Raw genomic sequence first — 21941 nt, forward strand, 5'->3', positions numbered from 1 at the left:
AGTTCCCAAAAAACTCTCGCGACTATAACAATTCTGAAAAGACCAACACATCAAATGAGATATCAATTCAAATGAGAGGAAACAAAGTCACACAATTGGTTTCAAATCTCTTCTCCCAAAAAAACAAGAATTCATGAAACCGACTAATTCCAGCGAGGAAACAAAGTCACAAGGAAATGGAAAAATCAATACTGAAATAACCACAAAAACATGTATTGCAATCATTTAAAAGAATATTATGTTGAACATTTCAACTCGGGTGCACAAATTTGTTCAAAACCAAGATCATGAAAACAGTGCACTTACGCAACACAATAACCAGCAGTAGCAACTGAGAAAAGGAGATTACATATGACAACAAATGCAGGATCATCATGTGCCCACTGATTCTTTGTTCAAAACCAAGATCAAACCAGAGTTCACGAAACCGGCATACATTCTAGCGCAAAATACCATAATTCACGAAAACAATTATGAAAATACCAACACAGCAAAAACAAATCTTTTACACCAACCTCATCTTTATTATTTTAGCTTAAATACAAAATAAAGAAGCAAAAAAATTACCTTGAGAAGTCGAGACATCGCAGCTCTTATATCGAGCTATTATGATTACTATCATTGTGTCCCTAAAAATATTTTTTTAAAAAAATGAGATAAATTTATAAACAATTTAAATATTCTTTAGCAATTTTTCTTACTTGGAATGAATGAAGATTCTCAAATTGATATGAGAATGAATTCATTTGGCCATGTGAATTTAAGTTTGTATCACTTTTCTGCATTTGAAATACACAAATAAATGTAAGATGATGAGAGAATTAGAGCACAGCAGCACCCATCATAATGAACCAGAAGCACTGTTGCGCTTTAGATAGAGCGCATCAGCACTCCATATGCGCAGCAGAAGCGCTTCCCCATCCTTTAAAAAAAGTTAGGTGTTCAATTAACCCAAGGCAAAAGTTAGTAACAACCCAATGATATATTTGGTTGACATGAAATTGAGATCCAGTTGATGCAAAATCAAAGGGATGATTAATATTGATTTGTGAAGGTGGGACAGTAGCATTTTGACGTCGTTGGCACTTTGTACTTTGAGAGGGTTGTGAACTTTGACATTTGCCTTTGGTTCCCCTTGCATCTATATCATACAAAATAATAATTTAAACATAAAAGAACTAATCCCCATAAATTAATCCCCATAAATTAATCTATTTACTCACTTTCACACGCAAAAATGCAAACATGAGTGTACATGACACTATTGGTATGCAAGCATGCATATATATATATACGTCCAAACATTTGCATACATAAATATTAATTAAAATTTTTATGTTAAATAATTGTTTTTAAAAAATTCGAAAAATCACTATTTTGAAATTGTTGTGGCTTTGTTTATATTGTTTGCAATAATTTAAAAACACAAACAAACATAATATAATTAATTCTTGTGCCAACATAGACATAATTTATTTGATATTATATTGAAGTAAATTGTCCATATAATAATATGGCCTGAAAAAAATAACAATAATGAACTCAAATAAGAGGATCTTATACTGTTATACATACAAAATAGAGGATTTGTCAAAGTTAATTTAATGAAATACGACCCGGTCGCTGCTATCAAATGTCACTAGCAGTTTCCCGTAATTAGATTAAAATGTTGTGCGACCTAACCTTTATGATGACAAAAATGACTGCACGCAAGCCCAGGTTTTGGTTGTTTCCTATTTCAGTTTAATTAGCATTTGGAAACTGAATAAAGACAATTTTAACTTGATATGTATACCTGTAAAACGCCTATTAATTACCTGTATAATTCTCAAAGTGCCCCCTTTAGGTTATTTGACCTAAATAAAATATATACTATAAAGAATAGGGAGTTTGGAAATAGCTGCAAATATTTTACATCATATATATACAAAAAATTTGTTGACGTTTTTTAATAAAACGTTCCATCAATTTAAAAAAATATAGCTTTGTGATGCTTTTTGCGACAGAAAAACCATCGCAAATCCAAATTTTTTTTGTTGTGTGATGATTTTGATCATACTTGAATTACTGTTTATGATACAAAGAAAGTCCTTGTAGTGATCAATAATAACATCACACACGAGAATCATGTCCCTTTGTAGTTATTAATATGGGTAATTATTTGGAGAGGACACAAAATGATAATGTTAAGCAACCAATCAATAGCTTTTGAGTCTGAGAATTTTCAAAGTTGATAAAAAAAATTGTGTTGCAAATTAAGAATTCCTCGACTGCCGCCGTTCCCTTGGGTAATTTTAAGTTTTAAGGGAAAAAACAATAATCCTCGATTACGTCACTACAAAAAAATTGCCTATTTAACCACGGTTTTATTAAAACCGTGGGTAAATAGCCACGGTTAAATAAAACCGTGGTTATTTAGCAACGATTTTTTAAAACCGTGGTTAAATTAACAACGGTTTTTAAAAACCGTAGCTAAATAACCACGGTTTGAAAAAACTGTGGCTAACCACGGTTTTAAAAAATCGTTGTTAATATAACCACGGTTTTATTTAACCGTGGCTACTTAACCATGATTTTAAAAAATCGTTGCTAATTTAACACGGTTTTAAAAACCGTTGCTATAAGTAGCCACAGAGTTTTTAACCGTGGTTGAATAACTCATTGACTGACTTTCTAATATAGATTGACTGGGACATTCAATGGGTATTCGATTGAAGGTATTTCATATTTTCAGAATTTTTCGGAGCGTAATTTCGAATTTCCAGAATATTTGAATTGAGATTTTTGAATTTTAGTTGCTGATTATATTCATTTTTTTTGGATGCTGCAGAGGAGAATAATTCACGTAGGATTTGTGGTTATATTCTTAATGCCAGTGGTTTAAAAGTTACTACCTGTGTTGTTTTATGGAAATATTGGAGATTTTAGATTTATTGTAAAGTAGTACTAATTTCTATATATTTTGCTCATTAAAACTATGTCTATTGGTTTGAATTCTTTGTTTATGAGTTAGAATTAAATTTTGACTGGTTATGAGTATGCGTATGCCGCCTAGGAATATTGGTTTTAATTAATAGAGTATGTGACAAATGAAATTCTTTTGTAAACTAGCCAAAGTTTCCATGCCTCGAATGTTTGGTTCCCATGCTCGATATTCCTTTTGTTCTTGCATTCATGAACATTGTCTTCCTTTGTGCTCTGTGCATATTTCCCTTAAGTTTGCTTCTTTATTTCGTAAGTATGTAGTTTTTCTTTGGCTGCGAGGATAGTAGATGAGTTCTTGTTGAAGAAGAAGGCTGTAGGCAATGGACTTTACTCATATGAGTTCAAAGACCGATTTTTTTTAAAAACCGTGGTTTGAACATTTTGGATTCATGAATACGCTTTGAATATGTTTATGAATTATTTTTTGAATGATAGGTATTTTCAGCGATTTCGGAATAAGAGAAGTTAACCATGAGTCCATGAGTTTCATTTCATTATATTTATTTGGCTACAAATGCAATTGTAATTTTTGGTCGTCATCGTTCGATTTCAGCCTGTTATTCTCTTAGGATTTTCAGAGTATTTTGGATTATTTAAGGTATGTATGGTTTTGATGGTATGGGCCCTATGCACCTATGAGTTTATTGTTTATGGTTTTTCGGTTTGAACTTCAAGTTCGAGCTTAAGTTGTATTCTTTTCTTTTGGTTCCAGGATATCTGTCAGAGTTTCTCTTGATTTTATGTATTCTATTTTCTTTATTGAATCTTGAGTTTAATTCATTTATATTGTCATTCATTTGCCAATTTGAAGATAATTCTATTTATTTTTTTTTGTGTTCTCAGTGACCTAGCATATATGTTCGTTGTATATCTGAGTTGGATTCGAAGCTCTTCGGATCTGTAGTCATGCCTGTAGTAGCTTCATCTATTTACTTCCTCAATTTTCATGGCAATGTCCTTGTCAATCATCTCTATTGTGACGATGTTGGGTTAGGCCTTAAGAATTTGTGATCTCCATGCCGCCTTCCTTCGCACGTTCATGTATTTATTATATGCTTAATAATTTGGGTATTCTGTTTTTGTGTTATGAGATTGAAGTGAGCTGCGGTGAGGTATATGCCTTATTGGTTGAGTAAATTGTTGATTTTGAGATTCATTGTTTGATGTTTTTTTTATATTGAGCAGCGACAACAAGTTTACGATCAACAACTATTCTCATACTTGAGTTGTAAGTATTTTCTGAGCATTTGTGGTGTTATTTCACGAAGCTAGCTTTAGATTCTTTTTACGGGTTTCTTTATTTAATTTTGGAAAGAGTTAGTGTATAATATGTTCATGTTGTTTTAGCTAGTATTTGGATTTTTAATTGTTAAATGATATAACTTATATATGTTTTAGTGTTTGTTGTGGTATTAATTTTATTGGTTTCTATATTTTTTAATCTTTCGTGGCTAAATTAGTCATGGTTTTTCCTAAAACCGTGGCTAATTTAGCCACAGTTTTTTTAATACCGTGGTTAAATTAACCACGGTTTTTGCATAAAACCGTGGTTAAATTAACCACGGTTTTTTTAATTCCATGGCTATAAAACCGTGGTAATATTAATCACGGTTTGATTAAAACCGTGGCTAAATTAGCCACAGTTTTTTTACTCCATGGTTAAAATAGCCACGGTTTTTTTTACCGTGACTAAATTTAACAACGGTGGATTTAACCACGGTTTCAAAAACCGTGGCTAAAACCGTGGTTAAATCAATTTAACCACGATTTTAACCACGGTTTTGGCCGTGGTTAAACTCAAAGTTTTTTTGGTAGTGCGTACCCATAATCACATAATTTTTCCATGTAGTTGTTTGGATATAGACAAAAGCTAATATTATTGGATAAAAGCTTTTTTTAATTTTGAAATAAGTGCTTTGTCAGAAGAATGAAAATGGATTATTGGATATATATTTTATTTAATTACCCAAAACAATTTATTTTTAAAAAAAGCACTTAAATGTCAGAAATATATATGATTTTAGGTTTATTGATCAACTTATTTTCAAATTTTATTAGTTCGTATGTTTAAGAACTAAATATCTTTTGTTATTCTGTTAGTGAATAATTTTTTTGGGGAAAAATTAACAATTGACTCAATCAAATATTGTGATTTATTGTTTCGGTAAATTACTCTAAACTACCTAAAGCCAAATACAAGTTTCCAATAAGTCCCTTTTTCAGATAAATTTTAAAAAAACTGCTAACATTTTAAATTTAAATAATAAGAATTTTTGAATTTATAAAATGATATAATATATAATACGAATATCTATATAATGCAACATTTATCCATTTCAAAAATTAATTGATTGATAAAAAAATTTAAGTTTAAAAAATAGTTTTTTTATTCCGTTCGATTAACCATGGAGAAAATCGAACCGAATCAAATCGATAATCTGAAACGGATAATTTTAGGTTCAAATCGAATTTTTTATTTCTGTTCAGTTGGTACGGTTACCCAAATCGTAAACACCAATAAATAATTAAAGAGTAGAGCGCATTTCCTAACTAGTTATTGTTTGTGCAAACTTTAATTTTTCTGGAACTCAAATACGAGGAGCCAAACAAGATGATTTGTCGTCACACTTGGGATCGATTGGACCTAATCCACTTGCATCGAAACTGCTCGATTATGTCGTTGTCTCGAGGGTAAATCATATTGGCAGAGCGCGACACGGTCTCCAAAAAGGGGGTCTGCCTGCAGCAACAAATACACTCAAAATAATAATCCATTCATTAATAGTTTGCACCCTTTTGGCTAAAAAGGATCTTTGCGTACAATGGTGTGTTTGGATATTCTGCCTAGCTAAATGTTTCTTTTTTTATATATATAAATAATAATATTTTATGAAACGTAAAAATAAAATTTTTTATTAATTATATTACACATGGGGGTATACATATGTAAATTTTTGTTAAGAATGAAGATCGATCATGTGAATCGTATTTATTATCATTACATATATCATCATCCTATATATTATGTGACAGTCCAGTGTCAAATATGCAAATCAATCAATGAGTTGCACTATTATTATTATTCTTCAATTGATTTCCTTATTTGATATTATTTAATAAGCATTTAAACTTTTTATTTGAAATATGTATTACTGTAGAAAATAATATCTCACTGTACGTAATTGATGTGTATGAATATGAAAGATGATGAGTGCCACTTTTGCGTACGTACAATAGTTATATGATTTATAATATGCAACTCACGCAACCATTCCATTGATACTCTTACACGTTTCCACATAGCATATAGAGAATGGGAATGTTTAGATATGAATGTTATTTGCATAAAAGATGCTAAAGAGCCCCAGCTACTGTGATTGAGATATATAAATTCGAAGGTTGACCACTTTTGTTCATTACCATATATAGTTTATACGTAGTCAAAATATGTGTGTATATTATATTGTACAAATTGTATTGGAGCGCACAGATTATGAATTATATTATATGCAAATGAAACTATTATTTTTATCAATATATAAGCTTATTAACTAAATTTGAATTGACAAACTAAAACTTTGAGAGAAGGCCGGTGTGGTATCAAAATCTCATAAAGAAATTGTCCGTCCGTCACATTTTTTTTAAGAAAAGATTTTATTTTTAATCTTTTGTATTTGTCATGCTTTGCTATTTGGATGATCTATATTTTTATATTTTATTTTTAGTCCTATATATTTCGATTTTTGACAATTTCAATCTTTTTATTCGAAACTGCTTATGTGATATTATATACATCAGCTCCACGTAAACACTACATCAGCGTCACATCATACAAAAAGACTTAAATTGCCAAAAAATAATGATATTGAACTGAAACCTAAATCTGATAATATAGAAAATCATAATCTCAAAATTACAAATATACATGACTAAAAAAATAATTTTTTTTATTTTTTAAATCAATAAAAAATTATTGAATGTCATCAACCGTTCACATGCAAAAAAAATGTATGTTAAATAATTTTTTTTAAATCAATAAAAAATTATTTTTAGGTGTTATTTTTTAAATTATTATTGATTTAAATCAATAAAAAATTATTATTGATTTTAAAAAAATATTTTTTAAATCAATAAAAAATTATTGAATGTCATCAACCGTCCACATGCAAAAAAAATTTATGTTAAATAATTTTTTAAAAAAAATCCAAGGGATCGCTATTTTGAATTGTTCTGGCTTATATTGTTAGGTGTTAGCAATAATTTCAAAAACAAAAACAAAAACACACAAACAAATATATATAATTAACTCCTGTGCAAACATAGACATAATCTAACTTATTTGATGTTAATTACATTAAATTAAATTGTCCATGAAAAAATGTGGCCTGAAAAAAATAAACAATTATAAACTCAAATAAGAGGTTCATATACATCGACAAAATGGAGGATTGGTTAAAGTTAATTTAATGAGATACAACCCGGCCACTGCTATCAAATGTCACAAACAGTTTAGATTAAAATGTTGTGTGACCTTTATGGTGACAAAAAATGATTACATGCAAGCCCAGATTTTGACCGTTTCCTATTTTAATTTAAGCATTTGGAAACTAAATAAAGACAATCTTCATATGTATACATGTCAATGCTTATTACTTGTATAATTCCCAAAGTGCTCATTTCAAGTTATTCGGCCTAAATTTAAAATATACTATAAAGAAAAGGGAAATTGATGTGTTTGGAAATAGGTTCAAATATTTTACAACATATATACACGACTTTAGAGGATATGCAATGCAATGTTGCATAATTATTTATTTGTGACTTTGCCAAAAAAATAATTCCGTATAGATTAAATTATGTTTTTTTGGAGATTTATTTATATCTAGCAGAGTTGCTGTGATGGGGATGGAGAGAGGTGACTCTGAGGTTACCATAATTATGTAGCATTGGGTATCCTAATCCTTGTCCTTTAGAGAAATCATGTATCATTTGGATTTTTGTAAAAAAATTAAATTGTCCCAAATTTATTTCAGTTAGTGAAATATATTACGAATTCACAAATTAGACTGTGTAACTACTAGGGCTGGAAAATTTTACATAAATCCCGACCCTTCCTGATTTCTAACCCATTCTCATCCCGAATTTTTTCCGTCCCGAACTTTTCTCGACCCGATCAATTTCGGGATCGGGATCGGGATCGGGATAGGGAACACTTCTCGACGGGATTCCCGACCCGACCTGAATATAAAAATAATATTTTATAATTTTATGTTTTAATATTAATGTTTTATAATTATTTATCATATAATTTTTTTTATATTTATCTTTTTTAATATTAACATTGAGTTATAAATTTTTATTTTGTTTTTTTTATTATGAATAATTATATGTTTTTTGGTATTAATCTAGTAGTTGTTTTAATTTATTTGTAATGTACTAAGAAGATGTTTTAGTTTTTTAATGGTTATATACAAAAAAATTTTAATTTATTTGTAATGTACTAAGAAATTGTTTGATTTTCTTCATAATTTTTTTTTAAAATATTGTTCGGGATTATCCTCTTTCGACCTGACGGGATCCCGAATATTCGGGTCCCGACACTTCTCCAGACCCGACGGGATTATACTATATATATATATATATATATATATATATCAATTAAGAAGGGAAATTAAAAAAATTTTAAGTAAGGGTGTAAACCAAGGTGTACACTACAAGATGTACATCTAGCATTTTTTTATATGTATATAGTATAATATTGTACATTTAAATGTAGACATGCATAGTATGTATTAATGTATGTGATAAAAAAAAGTATATGCATTTAATTTTTTTTTTTAAAAAAAAATGTTAACATTACAATAAAAGACCGAACATATGTGTTCGAAAATCACAAACCAAAAACTGAAGAACTCGTCTACCTACCACAGTAAAAAAAAAATGCTCTCTCTCGCCGCCGTGTCCATCACCCCTCTGTGTAGCTTCCGTCTTGGACAGAGTTTTCCCATCAATGTTCCGCCGGCGTCCATAGTGCGTCGCCATCCTAACATGGAGATGAAACTCAAACCCGATGTGTTCCTTCAGATGAGTGATTGTTGCGCACGCGCCCCTCATGCGATTGGGCAAAGATTTTTATATTTTTTTTGCATCAAATATCCCTGTGAAATATTAAAAATGCATATTTGACCCCTGTGAAATTTTTTTTAAAATCTATTCAATTCATAATACATAATTTTTAATAAAATCCAATTATAAATATTTAGCAAACATTTTTTTGTTTTATTAATTTTTATTTTTTTATTTTAAATGTATTATCATTAATTATTTATTTTCAAAAAAATATTATTACTTTATCTCGTTGTCATTATTTTATTAAACTCATTTCGTATTTCCAACTTTTTTCATTAAACATGCATTCATAAACAAGTATTTTAATAATTTCAAGTACCAAAATATTGAACTAAACTGATAATTTCAAACATATTGCTTTTTCGATTTAAAATTATATATTAATGAACCAAAATTTAAATTTTTCGAGAATATAAATCGCACAATTTGTAATAAATAATAAAAAATAGCATGCTTATATAATTTTAAAGTGAAAAATTAACATTCATGAGCATATCATTTGGTTCAATATTTTGGTATTTTTAGATATTTAAATCCTTATTTATGAATCATGTTTAATGAAGAAGTTAAAAACACGAAGTGATTTGATAAAATAATGATAACGAAATAAATTAATAATTTTTTTTAGAAATAAATTAATTAAAATTTATAAATTTAAAATAAAAAATAAAAACAAATAAAATTAAAACCGTTTGGTAATTATCATGCACTTATCATTTTGATTTAATATTTTGGTACTTTTAGGTATTTAAATCTCGCTTATGAATGCATTTTTAATGGAGAAGTTGGAAACAAGAAGAAAGTTTAATAAAATAATTATAACAAGATAAAATAATAATATTTTTTAGAAAACAATTATATAATCATAATAAATTAAAATTAAAAATAAATTTAATAAAACAAAAAATGTTTGCTAAATATTTTATAATTAGATTTTAATAAAAATTGTGTATTATGGGTTGAATATATTTAAAAATTATTTTCGCAGGGGTCAAATATGCATTTTTAATATTTCACAGGGGTATTTGGTGCAAAAACAATATCAAAATCTTTGCCCAGTCGCATGAGGGGCGCGTGCGCAACAATCACTTATTTGAAGGGGCGAGCGTGCTAATTTTTTAAAAGGTCAAGGTTAAAAAGATGCATATTAAAATTTCACAGGAGAGAAGTGTACATTTTCAATATTTCACATGGGTGTTTGGTGCAAATAACTCTATATATATATATATATATATATATGGATTTTTGTTTATTTTTTTTAAGTTTTCGTATTAACCTGATCAACTTCACTTCTCTGGCTTTTCGTTTTTTTCATTTCGTGTTAGTATATACTTTTTTGGGTTATCGATAAACTTCTCTTTCACTTTTTCTTAGCTCGATCGCATATTAAATTCCTTCAATCAAATAGTGTCTGGTCACTTGTTAAAAACTTCACCATTATTGAATGGAGTAAACATTCATATTATATATATACTAGTATATTTAAAATTTAATAATATCATATATTTATAACTTTTAAAAAATATAAAGTTTTTTTTTGTATAAAGTTGAATATATATACCGATCAATACGTATCGAAATCTCTGTATATCGTAAAATTTTGGTATAATCGTTATGATAATTATATGTATCAAAATTTTCGGTACACCGATTTCGGTATATATCAAAATTTTTGGTGCGGTATCGGTATAAAAAATTTTTATTCAATATTTTTCGATATGACATATATTTTTGGTACGATACGGTTTGTTGTCCTTAAGTATATATAGATCATTTTGGCGACCAAATTATGGTATCTTCAATATAATTTCGGATTTTCTATTTCTCTCTAGTATTATTATATACTACAACTCTTTAGGATTTTAAAACGTAATGTCCCACAAAATCTTATAATTCTAAAAAATATTGTTTCATACTTTAATTAACCCATTTTTAACAATGTATAAAAGGAAACTATTTAAATTTATTTTTTAATAGACCAAAATAACAATATACAAATCATATTTAAATTTTTTTATTATTTTAATTTAATATAGTGGGTAAAATTTTCATATAGATAAATTTATTTAATTTGGTAAGATTATAAAAATTGTTAAGTGTATATACACAAAAACCAAATATAAAAGTTTTTTAACAATAACCTTTTTGCAAAAAAAAAAAAAAAAATTTACAATTTGTTCGGAGTTTAAAACTTATAAATGGTTTAAAATTATAAATTTTAACTAATAAGATAGAATATTATACTTTTCTTCAAATTTAAAGACCAAAAATATGTTCATTAATAAATTATCTTTGTTTAATCTATCATATTTTTCTTTTATATTTTTTTTAATTGCAAATATTTTTTATTATATTTGTTTTTAGTTTTCTTAAAGAGCGAAATTAGATAATTGATAGGGAAAACTTTTATAATAAATATTAAAATTAAAAAAAATAATTATCTTGTTAAAAAAATATATGGTAAAAAATTATGGACTATATTTTATTATTGTTTTTTTTAGTGTTTTGTGTAGTTATCTTTCAAAAGTATATACTCTCATAAAATCAGATAAATATTATTTCTATTATAATAAAAAATAATGTAAATTTATTTTTAAGTTTTTTTCTTCTATTATTTTTATTTTCAATGCAGACAAAATTAAAAATATTTTCTTTTACCATAAAAAAACTAATAAGAAAACAAATGTATTTATGTGTGTTATATAAATATTTTTAATTTAATAAATTATTTGATGAAATATTTTTTAAAAGCTAAATTACAACATGCGACTTCTCTTTTTGAAAAAAGCTAAATTACAATATATGATCTACATCGTATATTTTTTATGTGTATATAAATATTTTTAAATTTATGTGATTGATCACCAATTATTTTCAATACAAGATCATCACCAATTGTAATAAAAAATATCATCATTTTATCCATGATATTTCCCCACAAAGTGCATGCTAACTTGTGGTGCCTAAAAAATTATAAATATATATGGAATATATATGGAATATATAAGAATTCAAATTCATAATCACCATAAAAATAAGATATTAAAATAACAATATTTACCCCAATCACATCTAGAAAAATAAAGTGATAAATTAACACAAATTAAAATATAATAATAAATGCATGCTAAGATCATTTAATTACACGACACTTCAAGATTAAACATGACAAAAAATTTTGATTCGTCGATGACTTCTGCGTTCGTCAAATATTTAAATTTCTTGAATTCAAATATATTTGACGAAAAATTATGATTTTTTTTATTTCGAAAACATTTGTTTTATAAAATATTACATTTTCAGAATTTTTAAAAGAGCGTCATCTAGAATATTTGGTATATTGACTTTCCATAAATCTATATTACGTATCTTAATTAGAACCTTGATATAAATTTACTTAACATATTCTAAAAAATAATTATCATTTTTAATCAAATTTATTAATCGACAAAAAATTTGAATTTTTTGAAAAATATTTATTTTTAAAAATTCTGATAGAAAAATAATATATAATTTTTTATAATATCTTTTTACATTCTTTTTATTAATAAGAGTTATATTAACCAAGATAAAGAATTTAATGTAATCACACAAAATTGGTATGTCCATTTAAAGATTATCTCAAATGATATAAGTATTTCTCATAAATATGGTAAATATTTTAAAACGAATCAAATTTTTCTGCGAATAATATTATCTTCTGTATTCTAACATAAACTTTTTTTTAAAGAAATATGAACCTCCTTAATTCTGTAAAATTTCTAAATTTTAATTCTAAATTAGGTAAATTGTATTATTTATGGAACATTTTATATGTAATTGAGAAATATTCTAAATTTGTTGTATTATTATAGAAATTTAGAATTTATTAAAATTTCACATATATGCGATAATTTGTTTCAAAATTTGATTTGGTAATTTGTTTCAAAATTTGATTTGAAGCAAATTTTCAGACGAATTTTGACCCATATAAATTTTAATTCTAAATTACAAAAATTTTATCATTTATTGAAAATTTTATATATAATTGGGAAGTCTGCAAAATTTTGTTGTATTATTATTATTATTATTATTATTATTATTATTATTGTTATTGTTGTTGTTGTTGTTGTTGTTGTTGTATAATATATATATAGCATTTATTGAAGATTTCACATATATATGATAATTGTTTGAAAAGTTTGTTCGTTGGCATTGGAAGCATGTTTTCAGATGAATTTAGTTTCGTATAAAATTGTTTATGAAGCAAATTTGAAATACTAAATGAAATAAATTGTTATATAATACATTTGTACATTATTATTTATAGTATTGTAAGATATTTTGAAATATATATGGACTTAAATAATTAATTATATTTTATAAAGTGATTAAGCAAATTTTAAATTGAAAATTGATTTATTATTATATTTATAGTATTAATTAATATCTACCAATTTAAGCGTAAGTTTTTTGCAAATAAAATTATTATAAAGTAAGTTAATTTGAATTAATTATATTTGTGCATTATATATATAGATATATATGAAAATGACAACTATTTTTAAGTAATATTTAAAATAAATTTCGGTGCATAAAACATATAAATAGAATTAAATAAAGTTTGTTTCTTATTTTAGTTTAAAGTTTTTGGTGGAATTTTACTATATTTGGCAAAAACTCAGTTATTATATATATATATATATAGATTGGATAACAATTATTTTTAAACTAAAGTTACTTGGTAGATTTTTTTTTAAAAATAAAAATAATAACAATTATTACTATATTTGATCAATTGTACAAATGAAATGATTACGGGAATTTAGTTTTGTTCGTTGTTATTAATTTTACGAGAAGGCAAGCAATAATTAATAAATAACTGTGAGTCCCTTAGCGTTTGTGGCTTACCAAATGTATATATATATATATATATATATATATATATATATATATATATATATATATATATATATATATATATATATATATATATATATGTTTGTACAATGTATGACTTCCGTTTTTGAGAACTCAATTATAATTATTACCAGGAGGCAGGAGCAGTACACACTACAACTATTGCGCATTCATTAATTTATGGATGGAAAGAAAAAAGATTCTTTGATTTTGTCAAGTATTTACAAATAATACCTAAAATATTATATATATATATATATATATATATATATTCCACTGGATAAAAATATAAATGTTGAAAACAAAACAAAACAAAAGATCTTTCATTCTATATATATATATATATATATATATATATATATATATATATTCCACTGGATAAAAATATAAATGTTGAAAACAAAACAAAACAAAAGATCTTTCATTCTAATGCCTCTATCTCTATCTCCTTGTAGTAACTGTGATTTTGTCCATAATTATCTCGTGTCAATTTTGTGATAAAATCTTATCTTTATGTCATTAATCAATATATATATATACAATTTTGCTATCGTGCCCACCCACCGTGCCCACCTAATGTGCCCACCATGATGTGACACTCAACTATTGGATGTGATGAATTGTGCGTCCAATAGTTGAGTGTCACCTCATGGTGGGCACATTAGGTGGGCACGGTGGGTGGGCAGGATAGCAAAACTCTATATATATATATATATATATATAGAGAGAGTTTTGCTATGATGCCCACCTTCGTGTCCACCTATGAGGTGACACTCATCCATTGGATGAACCATTTGTATATGATTCATCTCATTCATGGGATGATTGCCACCTCATAGGTGAACATGGAGGTGAGCAGCATAACAAAACTATATATATATATATATATATATGAGCATAGTTGAATTCGAACATTTATCACTCGGATTATTGTATTACATTTAAATAACACATCCGAGCGGATCAATATATATATACTAGCAACTGGGCACACACGTTGCGTACGTGTGCACTATAAATGAATGTATGTAACGTAATATACTTTATTTTTTCAAGTATGTTTTTGAGTTACGAATTATATAAAATCACATAAGATTTAGTAGTATAGTACTTTATAATTATGAAATAAATGATGTATCTAATATATGAAAATATATGCATGCAATATTTATTTATAAATGAATCGTATGAATGATGTAACCTACCTGACTCCACCCTTGGTTTTCTCCTGTTTATTCCACTTTAGTATCCTCTCCTTTTCATTAACCATGACCAACCCATATGCATGTTCTGCACAAACAATTTTGTTGCGGAGGATCCATTTAAAAAACATGACGTTCATAAAAGAACAAAAGTTAGTCGAAGACAAAGTTTGGACAAAACTCAAAGAATTAAAAACTTGAAAGGCCCAAATTTAAAAATCGAGTCAACCTGCGAAAAGAACACAAAAAAGAAGTTCAATACCTGCAAAAATAAACATTAAAAAATTATCAAAGCACAAATAAGGAAATTCGATTTCAAATGTGAACTATTAAGGAATTTTTTTTTCATTTTCCGAAATAAAAATGGGAGGCCGTGCTTTCTGCAAGTGAAATGGAAACTGAAATTTCAAATTTTAAAATGCAAATGTGTGTGTAAGGAGGTGGAGAAAAGATTAAGGGAGGGTAGAGGCCAACGTGGTGTGATTTAGTTTTTAAATTGGTGATGTTAAAAAAATAAAAAGATAAAGATATTTTTTATGGTATAAATGTAATTTTATAATGATGTCATCAATGTTGGACCAAGAAAGTTTTTAAAAGGGATGAAAGCTTTATAATATAGTAAATATATATATATATATATATATATATATATATATATATATATATATATATAGTTTCTTTCAAGTGCCCACCTATCATGCTCTCCAATGATGTGACACTATTCTATTAGATGTGATAAAGATGCGATAAATTGTAGGTCCAATAGAATAGTGTCACATCATTGATGGGCATGGTAGGTGGACACTTGAAAGAAACTCATATATATATATATATGTGTGTGTGTGTGTGTGTATAGCTATTTCAATTATTTTTATTGATTGTTGATTATATATTTGATTAAATATAAACCGACATATATATATTTTTTAGGAATTAAGTGTTGAAATATGCTTAAATTTTGTTGAATAATTGTGTATTTTTCATAATATATAATTTACAATCTATCTCTTCCAATTTTGTCCTCTAAAAATTGTACGGGATTATAATATGGTTTCTAAATTATATTTGAGTTTTCAAATTATTTAAATTGATATATAATATTGTTATTTGCATAACATAATCTATGACTTCCAATTTTGTCCATTAAGGCTCCGCTTGTTACGTGTGATGGGATAAACAAAGGATTGATAATAAGAATGATTAAAAAATGAAAAATATGGATAAATAATATGATGGGATAAAATACATGATTTTTGATATGATGACAATATTAAGGATTAATTTTGTGTATTACCATGAAAGGACTAAAATATCCCCATGAATTGTAAATAATTACCTAGGTCTTAGTCTAAATATAATGAACAAAACAATAAATAATATGAAATAAAATAATAGTAGTAATAAGAAATAAATAACTGGATATTTTTTTTTAAATATATTAATATTATCGATAGTAAGTACAATAGAAAATGAAGAAATAAGTCTAATATAATTAAATTAAATATTTTGATAATATTAATAAATGCTAAAAAGAATTTCGAAAATAAATTGATAATAATAAAGAATAGGAATATATAGAAATAAATATATCTATGAAATAATAAAGAATAGGAATAAAAATAAATATATCTATGAATAATATAATAATAAAAAAATAATAATAATAATTTATTATTATTATTATCATTATTATCATATTAATATTAAAAATTATTTGTATTAATTTTTAAAGTGTATTTTTATTATACATTTATTATTGGGGGACTTGGAGTTAAATCCCCAATCGAAAACTTAATTTTTGATTCAGTACCAATGTCAGACAAATGTAGTTTTGACTTCCTAATGCATTACAAAATTTATTTCTAACTCCCTATTGACTTTTTTTAGCTTTTTGTTCCCTTTTTTTTATTTATTCATTATTATATGTAAATATTATATTCTCTCTCTCTCACTTCGTCATCTTCCTCCCCCAATCTCTAATACATCGGGCCCTAACCAGAAAACTCATCCATCCATCTCATCGCTGAAGCCTACCAACGGAAGAGAAGCCATAACCAAATAACTCATCTATCTTTCTCTCTTTCTCTCCTCAGATTCTATCAACATATTTCCATTTATTCTCCTCAATGTAGGAAACCATAGCAAAACCCATGGGGCGTAAGAACCACTGGCCTGCGACAGCTATTGAAAAGTTTTGCAAGGGGCGACGACAGGAAGAAGAGATCCGAACTTAAGAAAACGAGGAAGTGGGCTTTTCTGTTCTGTTTGTCGCCTTTGTCCTATTTTTTAATGCAATTTGTGTTACATTATTTTGATCTTGATTTTATTTGTATATTTTTCATTCTTGTGTTCGTTACTGTTTTGAATTTGGTAATGTTATCGATTTTAAACTATATTAAATGGATGATTGTCATTGTTAATTTTCAAGTAAGTTTGAGAAAATCCCAAAGTAAATTTCATTTTCCAGTAGGTTTGAGAAAATCCCCAAAGTAAATATTTTGTTTGAAACTAGACAAATGTTGAGCTTACATAACACTTTTTTTTTTTTTTTTGTCTGAAGATAGTGGAGTCAATAGTGAAGGTGGTATGATGGTGCTAGGAAGTTGTTCTTACAGTAAGAATTTGTTTATCTTTACAATAGAGGAGGATATGAGTCTAATGCAGATGTATTTGCAACTTGGCAAAAAATGTGATCAAATCAATCCTTCTTCAACCTTCTTACAATATCTTGCACCTCACCGAAAGTTATATGTGACATTGAATGAAGATCAAGATGTTAGTAATATGATCCGATTGTTTGTGTACATGAAACTAAACATCATTGACATGATAGCAATCCGAAAAGAAGAAATTATTTCAAGTGACAAGAATATTCTGAGGTAATTCATGTCTTTCTCTGTTTTTAGTTGTGCTACACCCGAACGATAGAAATAAATATTTCAATTTACCTTTAATTTATTCATACAGTTAGTAAGTACATTTTATTTAAGATATGGATGTTGGTATTTCAAGTGATTTACTGAAATATTTTATTGTTGTTTTTCTTTAATTAAGGAATGAGTTTGATGCGGATAATGGTTCTTCGAGTGCATCTCAATATGAAATGGTTCTACAAAGTAACTCCATTGATGCTTGGAGTCATTTGATTCGTGGAGAGGGGCAAAATTTTAAAAATGCTGATGAGTTTCGAAAGGTTCTTAAAAACTATGCTATTGCTACCATGAGATCGTTCGTGTATAAGAAAAATGACCAACAAAAGGTATTCGTTGTTTGTAATGTCAGTGGTTGTTCATGGAAAATATATGCATACAAATATAAGGCAGATGGAACGTTTGGAATTAGAAAATGTTGTCTTCAGCACGTATGTGAAGAGGCAAATCTTCGGAGCAGAGGCCATCCAAAGGCTGATTCTGTTTGGGTGGCGAATATCATTAAAGATAAATTGAGAGGAGAACCATCATACCGACCGTCCGCAATTGTAAGAGATATTCATAGGGAATATGGCGTTGAATTTAAGTACCATACAGCATGGATGGGGAAAGAAATAGCAATGCATCAACTTTATGGGACAGAGAAAGGATGTTTTGATAAATTGAGGTGGTATTGTGATGCTTTGAAACAAACAAATCCTGGTAGTTGGGCTGATTGTGAGGTTGATGAAATGAACAAATTTCGACGACTTTTTATATCTTTACATGCATGTATTGTTGGATTTGTTAAGGGATGCAGACCGTTGATTTTTTTAGATGGAACACATATAAAAAATAAATTCAAAGGTTGCATACTAAGTGCTGTGACAAAAGATGCTAATGATAACCTATTCACTTTAGAATTTGCGGTTGTGGAGGCTGAGAATGATGCTAACTGGGAATGGTTCTGTTTGAAACTGAGGGGAGTCTTGACAATGCAAAATTGTGTAGTTTTCTCACAGTTCACTTTTTTTTTCTGATAGACATAGTGGTCTTGTTAAGGCAATCCCCAATATATTCGCCGGTAGTCACCATGCATATTGTCTACGACACTTGGTGGATAATTTTCGTACGCGGGTAAGTGCTATAATAGTTCATTTTATTTTAAATAATATTTTTTGTATGCGAGATTTTTAATATTGTTTTATTTAAATTTTAGATTTTGAAGAAGTATCCATTGCACAACAAAAAGTATTGGGAATCTATATTCCACAAAGCAGCATACGCGGCAACTGAGAGTGAGTTTATTGTTCATATTACTAGTATAATCCAGTCAATGCCTCTTGCAGAAGAATTTATTAAAAATTCAAAACCCGAGAATTGGGCAAATTGCTTATTTTCTGGAAAAAAGATGGGGGCATAATCAACAACAATCAAGCAGAATGTTGGAATAGTTGGGTTAAACCCGCAAGGTATTTGCCAATTGTATCCATGATTGATACAATACGGTTACAAATAATGAGCATGATGAATAAAAGACGAGAGTCGTCTCTCCTAATGGTTGGAATCCTATCTCCTAAGCCAGAAAGTAGTTTGTTACAAAACTACACTAAATCTCAAAATTTGAAGGTTGATAGGTCTAGTTCATTGCTTTTTGAGGTTTTGGATGGTGATAAAAGTTGTGCAGTGGATCTGGGAAACTGGAGTTGCTCATGTAGAATCTGGAAAATTAATGGGATCCCTTGTAACCATGCTTGTGCTGCTATTGAGTCAAAGGGTTTGTCAATATATGACTTTTGTGACTCTTGCTACAAAGTTGAAAATTATCGGAGAGCTTATGCGGCAGTTGTCAATCCAATCCCTACATTTTCTTTCAATGCTGATTTACCACATTCTAATGGCGATATAATTAGACCTCCGGATGTCCGATCGCAGCCAAGACGTAGAAGGACACAAAGATTCCCGTCTCAAGTAAAGAAACGTGTTACCAAGTGCGCACGGTGTCACAAACCAGGGCATAACCGTAGAAAATGCAAGGAAGCAATATAGTATGTGGATGGGCTGTTTTTGTTGGTCAGAATCACAGAACATGCAAAGAAGCGATATATTATGTAGATGGGCTATTTTTTTGTTACAATCACAAGACATGCAAAGAAGAAATATAGTTGCTAGATAGGGCTATTTTTGTCAGCACTCATACGCTATAGATTATATATTTTGGGTAATCATATGTCTTGATATACCTTTTGTTGTTTGCATGTTAAATGTAATGAATATGTAGCACATATTGGTGCTTATTATACCACAATTATTTTTGGTGTATTGATCGAATGCATAACTGTGTTGGTAAAGTTGGTAGTGTATTTGGTAGTTTTGGTGAAGTTGATATTCTATTTGGTAATGTTGATGAAGTTGGTACTGTATCATGGATATAAGAACGCTTTTTATTTCATTTGCTACATAGTGTACTACTTATCTATGTAACTTATACTGCAAATAGGCACTATTATACTTAATTTGGAAGCTGATGTACTACAGATCAATATACTTGGTACTACCATTTTGACGATGCACCAACACCAAAATGGAAAACGTGTGGACAATGTACTACATTGTACTAAACAGAATACCACAATCAGGACAAATTATACTTAATTTTTAAGAACACGTACTACGGATCAATATAAATGATACTGCCTTTCTGACAATGCATCAACACCACAATGAAAACATGTATTGAAGATGTACCAAATATTACTAAGTAGTATACCACATTAAGACAAATTATTGTACTTTATTTGCAAATGCTTGTACTACATATCAATAAAGTTTGTACTGTTTTTTTGCCAATGCACCAGCATTACAATGGAAAACATTTATGGACGATGTACCACATTTAACCAATGCTTATACCACATTCAGGCATTATTGTACTTTATTTGCAAGGGCTTGTACTACATATCAATAAAGTTTGTACTGTTTTTTTGCCAATGCACCAGCACCACAATGGAAAACATTTATGGACGATGTACCACATTTAACCAATGCTTATACCACATTCAGACATTATTGTACTTTATTTGCAAGGGCTTGTACTACATATCAATAAAGTTTGTACTGTTTTTTTGCCAATGCACCAGCACCACAATGGAAAACATTTATGGACGATGTACCACATTTAACCAATGCTTATACCACATTCAGGCATTATTGTACTTTATTTGCAAGGGCTTGTACTACATATAAATAAAGTTTGTACTGCTATTTTTACAATGCACCAGCACCACAATGGAAAACATTTATGGACGATGTACCACATTTAACCAATTCTTATACCACACCCAGACATTATTGTACTTTATTTGCAAGGGCTTGTACTACATATCAATAAAGTGTGTACTGCTATTTTTACAATGCACCAGCACCACAATGGAAAATATTTATGGACGATGTACCACATTTAACCAATTCTTATACCACACCCAGACATTATTGTACTTTATTTGCACGGGCTTGTACTACATATAAATATATTTTGTACTATATTTTTGACAATGCACCATCACCACAATGGAAAACATTTGCGGATGATGTACCACATGATTAACACATGTTTATACATAAAATTTCTATTATAGTAGTTTCAGTGATGATTATCACATGTTTATGCATTTTAATGTCTAATTTATTTGCATATATGATGATTACCAAACACATGCATATGTATTCGATCATTGTATATGCATATGTAATATTTATGGTTAAAACAATCTTATCTATGTATCCATTGTCCAAAATTTGTAACATCAATGTTATT

At 27.9% G+C, this 21941-nt stretch overlaps 1 protein-coding gene across 1 annotated transcript; it reads left to right on the top strand.

Moving 5' to 3' along the window:
* The first annotated feature begins 18318 nt into the window (after positions 1 to 18318).
* Positions 18319 to 20173, top strand: LOC140861948 (uncharacterized). Its single transcript, XM_073264949.1, has 4 exons — positions 18319 to 19088; positions 19174 to 19261; positions 19344 to 19422; positions 19536 to 20173. Exons 1-4 carry the CDS (start codon positions 18319 to 18321, stop codon positions 20171 to 20173), a joined length of 1575 nt encoding a protein of 524 aa, XP_073121050.1.
* Positions 20174 to 21941: the final 1768 nt, after the last annotated feature.

This window comes from Henckelia pumila, chromosome 4 (assembly GCF_033568475.1).
Source record: "Henckelia pumila isolate YLH828 chromosome 4, ASM3356847v2, whole genome shotgun sequence".
NCBI classification, from domain to species: Eukaryota; Viridiplantae; Streptophyta; class Magnoliopsida; order Lamiales; family Gesneriaceae; genus Henckelia; species Henckelia pumila.

Coding starts and splice junctions, on each gene's coding strand:
- LOC140861948 (XM_073264949.1), top strand. CDS start 18,319: ATGGTTCTACAAAGTAACTCCATTGATGCTTGGAGTCATTTGATTCGT. Junction 19,089..19,173: donor AATGATGCTAACTGGGAATG/GTTCTGTTTGAA, acceptor TGATAGACATAG/TGGTCTTGTTAAGGCAATCC. Junction 19,423..19,535: donor AGCATACGCGGCAACTGAGA/GTGAGTTTATTG, acceptor TCTGGAAAAAAG/ATGGGGGCATAATCAACAAC.